Raw genomic sequence first — 6,798 nt, forward strand, 5'->3', positions numbered from 1 at the left:
TAATAATATTCATGAAACTTGAATAAATGTAATTCATTTTGTGAAGTTGGGACTTAGTTCAGAGTTAACGAATTTTATCTTCCTCCAATCATCGGATCTCTATAATGAGTTTGTATAATAATATGACGTACATATAATTAAAATTTTTAACTCTAAATAAATTAAATTAATCTATTTTTATTATTATTATTACATTAGGTTTTTGAGCCTAGATAAAGCACTTTTTCTAATAGGTATACAGAATTGCTTTAATCATCAACTACGATAAAGGTTTCCCAAGTAAATTGGATCTAGTTGATTCTTTTGGAATTTAAACATTGAAAATTCTTAGTACAATTTTAAAATTATCAACGCTTAGAATCAATCCCCATCGTTCAAAATGATTTATTATTGAATTCAAATTTAACATAGGTAATACATTGTTATCTAATTACGATTGAAATTTGAAGAGGTACACTTGGTTGTCGATATCTATATCTGCTTTAAAAACTATCATGAAAATCATGATAAATGTAATATTATAAATAATAATATATTATAACATCAATATTGTATTATTTGTATTATTGATTAAAAATATATATAATCAATCATCAACAGCTGTAGTATATATTATTTTGTACATTGTACTATTGTAGTGAATAATGATTTTATTATTTACTTGGTGTACTGTCTATGGATGTCACTATTAAGTATTGACTAGAGCCATTGAGATAATAAGATACCAAGGCACTAGTAATTATTATGATATTAGCATAGCATGTACTATAATTTATAAGTATTTATAAGTTAATAATAATAAAAATAATGTTAAAGTTTAATGTTTAGCTATGCTATTATAGCAAATAAATTAAGATATTCATAATTCGTAATGTCAGAAAAACACTCATAGTAAGTAATTATTAGTAAGCATGGCTAGAAATCGGCATCTCCACCTGTTCTATGAATTTGTAATCGATGGTATTGTTATCAACTCTGATAACAGCTTAAGACTACATCAAAAAATACTACATAAACAAGCATATTACCATCCACCTTATCTGTGTAGACGACTGACTGATAATAATAATATAATATTGTATTGAAATGATTTTAATGTAAAATATTGAAGAGTAAATTGTGTAAAAGTGTAATTTGTAATTCATTATTCATAAATTAAGATATAATATTATTTTGTTGATAAGGTAAAAAACCTTAATTTATTCTACTGGTTTTATTTATTGGTAATTTATACTAAACAATTGTAAGAATTACAATTTTTATTGATGAACGCAACAAAGAATATATTTTGAACAAATAGCTTTCTAACGGCCTAACAACAATGGGAATATATGGTGTGTACATTGTGTCAAAATCAGGGGGATTAATATTCAATTATGATTACACTGTGCCAAAAATCGAAACCGAACAAACATTTGGTTATCCATTAGATCTTAAACTATCTTGTGAAAACAACAGGCTATTGGTATCGTTTGGTCAACGAGACAACATCAAAGGTATTATAAATTTTTTAAAATATAATTAAAAATCAATTTTTCAATATATATTTTTTAAAATAGACAATTGACCAAAAACTTCTATAAATAATGAATGTTTTCAAATTAAAATATTTGGTTTTTTATTTTCAGTTGGTCATGTATTGTTAGCAATCAATGGAGTTCCTGTTTCTGGTAGAAAACTGGAAGATGGCAAAGATGCCATAGAAATGTTGAACGATGCCACCAATTATCCACTTAATTTGAAATTTGGCCGGCCAAAAATGACTATCAATGAAAAGATATTCTTAGCCAGTATGTTTTATCCATTATTTGCCATTGCATCACAATTGAGTCCAGAACCTAGGAGTTCTGGAATTGAAACTTTAGAAGCTGATACATTTAAACTTCAATGTTTTCAAACTCTGACTGGTACTATATACAATTATCTAATACATTTCATTACTTAGCTAACAATTGTATATTTCAGGAGTGAAATTTATGGTTATTGCTGATCCAACACATGTAGGCCTCGAACAACTTTTAAAAAAAATTTATGAAATTTATGCAGACTTTGCTCTCAAGAATCCATTTTATTCCTTAGAAATGCCTATTCGATGTGAATTGTTTGATTCTAATTTACAAGCACTTTTGGAACAAGCAGATAAAAATGGTATCAATAGTTAATAGTATTTAATAAGTACTATATTTTGATCTATAATTGTATTTAAAGAAAAAAGAAAACTATAGGCAAATGCCATATTCATTATAGTACTATTCTACTGTTTCAAATTATTAAAATACAGTGGTTTAAAACTATAATTGAATTATCCTTATTCAATACCTTTTAAATTATAATTTAACCATTATTATAAGCCTAAGTTTAACATTTGACATTGTTAAATATTTATGATTGTAATTTATGAATAGTTTATTTATAATTTTTATATTATTAAAAAAAATAAAATATTTTACTGCGTATGCTTTAGACAAAATTTAATTTACCAAATGAATTTAAGTCCATTTATGCATTCATTTTTAATGGTTTAATGTGATTTTGACATACAACAATTATAAGTTAACATAGGATATATTATTTACTTAAAGAAGTTATACTTAAAGAAACTAGTATTAAATTACTTATTGTTACTATAAAATTATTACAAGTCAGAATAAGATATTTTAATTGTAAAAATAAATTTTATCACATTGAAAAAAGTATTTATACTTAATTGTTATCAATTAAGCAGCATATATTGTGCAAAATTAATGGTACTTTATGATCTGTAATCTGAATGTACAAGTTAGATAGTTTTGTACTTGTTCAGTGTTTACTTCCCATTAATACCACAAAATAGATTTATTAATACATTTTAAATTTTAATGTTATAATATAAGAAATAGCAGTAGAAATTGTGTTATGTATGATACCAGGTGTGATAGTGGAAATATTTCTAATGAGTTGCAAACTTTCTAGGGCTATTAGACTAAACCATTAAAATGTATAAACTTAATACTATAATAATATAATAATGACTATCAAAATAAATTTATTTAGGTATATTATAATATATTTATAAAATGGTTATAGATGTGGGTTGTCATTAATAAACAATAATGAAAATACAGATTTTATTCAGCCCAGCACTGTTTAAAACTTTTAATATATATACTTTTGTAAGGATAATTTCTTTAAAAGGCGATGTCAACAGCATTTGATCGGTGTGGTATTATATATAAATAATTTTTGATTGGAATGTTATACAATAACCATAAAGCCAAAATTTAATGGGTTTTTGGCTAAACTTTCATCTGAAAAGTGACCTAAAAAGATTTTTTCTTTAACTTACATGATATTCTGTATTAGTTACTAAATAATATTAAATAAAACACAAAAAATAAATTTTATCATGATATAGAAGTTCTTTTTAAGTGCGCGGGTTTCAACCAGTTTTTTTTCACTGCCTGGTACATTTTCATTTGGAAATAGGGTATAGTTTCTCAACCTTTAGAGAGAAATTACCCAAATATAAGTCTCGATTGCTTATTTGTTCATGAAAAACTGCAAGTGGTTAACATTTTAAATGCATATAGTGATAGAACTTGTAAAGTCCAGTATTTCAAAAAAAAAAAAATTAGTAACTATACGAATCATCCATTAAAAAAAAAAAAAAAAAATGAAACAAGTTTAAACATTTTTATTACAATAATTTTCTGTAAATAGTAACAATTTAAAAACTCATAAAAATTAAACTAATGCTGCTTTTCCACTGGGCCAGACATTTGTGTGCTAGTGTACTGTACTACAAAAGGTCAGTTTAATACATTGGCTAGAAGGAATGCTAAATGTTAACAATATTATTTATTAGTTATTACCTACCATTAGTTTACCATTGTAAATAAGGGATTGTATATCTACCTATTTATCTCTATTTAATAGAATACGTGTTTAAATTTAACAACATTTAAAACTAAAAATTAATTTTAAAGTTTTTATTTTAAAGAATATATAAACTAATATATAGAACAATATTCTATACTTCAGATTTTAGAGTGTCTGTATAACATTGATGATTCCAAACTGAACCGGATTTGGTCCATTCGTTATATTCTATTTTTCCATCATGATTTATTAGTATTATTGTGTGTGTTCTAAAATAAAATGTTACAAAATTAAAAATCATATGTAGAATCAAACTAGATATTAACAATAAATTACCGAGTACCGTAACGACGAGTTGGCATTTCTACAAAAATGGAACTAAATTTCTTCTGATTATCAGTTCCAGGAAATTTTGGAGTTCGTTTGATCAACTCTTCATCAGGATAATGTCTACAACAGGTTTAAATTTAGCTTTGATTTTTGGCATATTTGTATACTTTTATTTCTTCTTACAGCTTATCCCATTTCAAAAATCCTAGCAGTTCTTTGATTAGTATATCTTTATGATTACTATGTCCATATTTTTTAACAATGTCATTGAAAAGTTTCTCTCCCTCAGCCACTTTTAAAAAAGGTCCATTTCCAAATCCATGTACACCATTTTGTATGTGTTTCAATGCTGGTCCTTCATCTTGTACATAATTGGTAAAGAAATGTGTTTCTAAAGATAGCTTGCTTTGAACATAGATACAAAATATAAATATAATATTTTAATATATAAATTATTTTAATTTATTTATGCTAACCTTATGTTAATAGTAATCAGTTTAAATCCATTATACATATCTTGTGAACTTTGTAATTCTTGCAAATATTCTAGGGTTGAAGTATTGCCTTTTACAAAGTTCTTAACCAGATGGCCTCTAGATTTAGCATTTGGTCTTTTATCTAATTCAAACACATTTAATAAAGCAGCCAACTTACCTCGGATGTTTAAAGCCAACCAAGTACCACCTTCATTTGATGACATCAAATCCCGTCCTGTAAATTATTTTAAATTATTATGAATTATAAAAATATTTCTATGACAATTTTATACCTCCAATGATGTTCTTATCCTCTAACCAATAGTTTACTGGCAACGTCTGACGATCATAATATTCATCTCGATTAGAAGCAATAATCAAACGATATCCATCATTTATGTGTTGTACACTACTAATGAATATGATACACATAACTGTTAATTAAGTAGGTATTTGAAATCTATGTCTAATCGATTCAAATATAATATTATTTGTATTTTTTAAATAGTTATAATATTATTAATAGATAATAGATATAATTGTAATATTAAATACAATATCAAGAAGAAGAAGAACACAGAGAAATTAGTAGGTGTTTTAAGGGCTACAGTCATTAAAATGCAAGCATAAAATATATAATTTGGTTTATACATAGGAAACCAGAAAAATAAAGTTAAACCAGTCTTGAACTTTTGTAGTGTTTTTTTTTTATCAATTTATTATTTGCTGCGATAAAATTGTAATTTATGAAATTTGTAAAGATGATGAAAATGTTTTAGTTATTATTAAGATTACCTGATACTTATACTACCTTTTTATTTATCACAAATTATGATAAATTTTATGGCAATTTTAATTGCTCATCATTTACTATTTACTATAGAACTAAAGTCAGTACTGATAACAAGCACTCAGTTTATTGCATTTATTAAATAAAGTTTTATAACATATAATATAATATATAATATTTAAACATCTAAATACACTACTAAGAATGCGTTCCTTAACAGTTAACAACATACAAATTTTAAATTGTATTTTAAGACCTATTATCAATAATAATTATCAAATTATTTTGAAATATAATTGATTATAGGTACTTTATAGAAAAGTGAAAACTGAGATCTAGTAGATATTGCTAAATACAATAAAAAAAATAATTGTAGACAATTAATTTTATAATTTAAAAATATAGAAACCTTTAAAACTTTTTATTTCTATTAGATCTAGGATCAAAATTTACAAATAACCACCGATGAAATACGAAGTTGTGTCTTAATTAGGTAGGTACTCAACTTTATACTATTAAACCTTCTTAATGGTAGCATATGATACTTAATTAAAAACAAAAAAATGTAATTGTTTCTAGCAATAGTTATTAAACTATTAATCTATCTCCCGACGTCTGTTATTCGGTTTTTAAAGTCTAATATATTTAATACAGTGGTAAATTCAGAATTTATGAATGGGGGAGGGGGAGTTATGATTTACATAATATATACCAGGGATGGACAACTCAAAATTGTAACGGGTCAGAACATAGAAAACAAAAGAAAAAAAAAGGTCATTCAAAGTATACATTTTAATTAGAATTATGTTGTTTATAATGTAAAAGTATTTGAACTTTATTACATTAATCATAGTCTTCTAGTTTTGATCACTAATTTACTAAACAATTAAAAATATTAAAATAATTAAATAAAAATGAATGTGGGCTTACAACACCCAAAACCTCTCCCCTGACTACGTCACTGTTAATACTTATGTTGTATACGTATTATACTATGAAGTATAAATGTTTAATAGCTATAGTAGTGTAGTACTAATAATAATTATTGTTGTGACTGTTCGATGGTAATATTTAGTAACTAAGTATTTGCATCTCTAATAAATATGCGTCTTAACTACGTGTTATGATTACCTACGCCATTTACCCTGCCACCGTTTGAAGTGCCTGACAGTAGCTGACGATTGATAATGATTTTCTTGTATATAGTTTGGTACGTATACTCGTATATAAAATTACTATGACACTAATTGTACATAGTGTTGACCACTTGCTGTCGTAATATTTACTCATCATTTACAGTATAATCTACTACGGTTGCAAGCGGTAAAAACAAAATGTGCCTGC

At 25.3% G+C, this 6,798-nt stretch overlaps 2 protein-coding genes across 3 annotated transcripts; one reads left to right on the top strand and one right to left on the bottom strand.

Moving 5' to 3' along the window:
* Nucleotides 1–1,221: 1,221 nt before the first annotated feature.
* LOC112595273 (trafficking protein particle complex subunit 4) lies at nt 1,222–2,321 on the top strand. Its single transcript, XM_025340417.1, has 3 exons — nt 1,222–1,496; nt 1,629–1,907; nt 1,966–2,321. The coding sequence occupies exons 1-3, from the start codon at nt 1,322–1,324 to the stop codon at nt 2,160–2,162; spliced, it is 651 nt and encodes a 216-aa protein (XP_025196202.1). The 5' UTR covers nt 1,222–1,321; the 3' UTR covers nt 2,163–2,321.
* Nucleotides 2,322–3,953: 1,632 nt separating this feature from the next.
* On the bottom strand, nt 3,954–5,596 carry LOC112594177 (transport and Golgi organization protein 2 homolog). Of its 2 annotated transcripts, XM_025338848.1 has the most exons (6): nt 5,476–5,596; nt 4,958–5,076; nt 4,665–4,899; nt 4,372–4,593; nt 4,195–4,308; nt 3,954–4,127 (listed from the first exon to the last, which is right to left on the bottom strand). In XM_025338848.1, the coding sequence occupies exons 3-6, from the start codon at nt 4,886–4,888 to the stop codon at nt 4,010–4,012; spliced, it is 678 nt and encodes a 225-aa protein (XP_025194633.1). In that variant the 5' UTR covers nt 4,889–4,899; nt 4,958–5,076; nt 5,476–5,596; the 3' UTR covers nt 3,954–4,009. The 2 variants fall into 2 exon arrangements, with proteins under 2 accessions (XP_025194633.1, XP_025194624.1); XM_025338839.1 differs by lacking the exon at nt 5,476–5,596 and having other exon boundaries at nt 4,958–5,264.
* Between the last annotated feature and the right edge of the window lie 1,202 nt (nt 5,597–6,798).

The sequence above is a fragment of the Melanaphis sacchari genome, unplaced genomic scaffold, assembly GCF_002803265.2.
Source record: "Melanaphis sacchari strain LSU unplaced genomic scaffold, SCAv2.0 Contig0_pilon_pilon, whole genome shotgun sequence".
NCBI classification, from domain to species: Eukaryota; Metazoa; Arthropoda; class Insecta; order Hemiptera; family Aphididae; genus Melanaphis; species Melanaphis sacchari.

Bases quoted from the DNA above. Each gene is read 5' to 3' on its own strand.
- LOC112595273 (XM_025340417.1), top strand. From the start codon at position 1,322: ATGGGAATATATGGTGTGTACATTGTGTCAAAATCAGGGGGATTAATA. The intron at 1,497-1,628 runs GTATTATAAATT...TTTTATTTTCAG, and splicing joins TCAACGAGACAACATCAAAG to TTGGTCATGTATTGTTAGCA. The intron at 1,908-1,965 runs GTACTATATACA...TGTATATTTCAG, and splicing joins ATGTTTTCAAACTCTGACTG to GAGTGAAATTTATGGTTATT.
- LOC112594177 (XM_025338839.1), bottom strand. From the start codon at position 5,096: ATGTGTATCATATTCATTAGTAGTGTACAACACATAAATGATGGATAT. The intron at 4,594-4,664 runs GTTAGCATAAAT...CTATGTTCAAAG, and splicing joins CTGATTACTATTAACATAAG to CAAGCTATCTTTAGAAACAC. The intron at 4,128-4,194 runs GTAATTTATTGT...ATTTTATTTTAG, and splicing joins ACTCGTCGTTACGGTACTCG to AACACACACAATAATACTAA.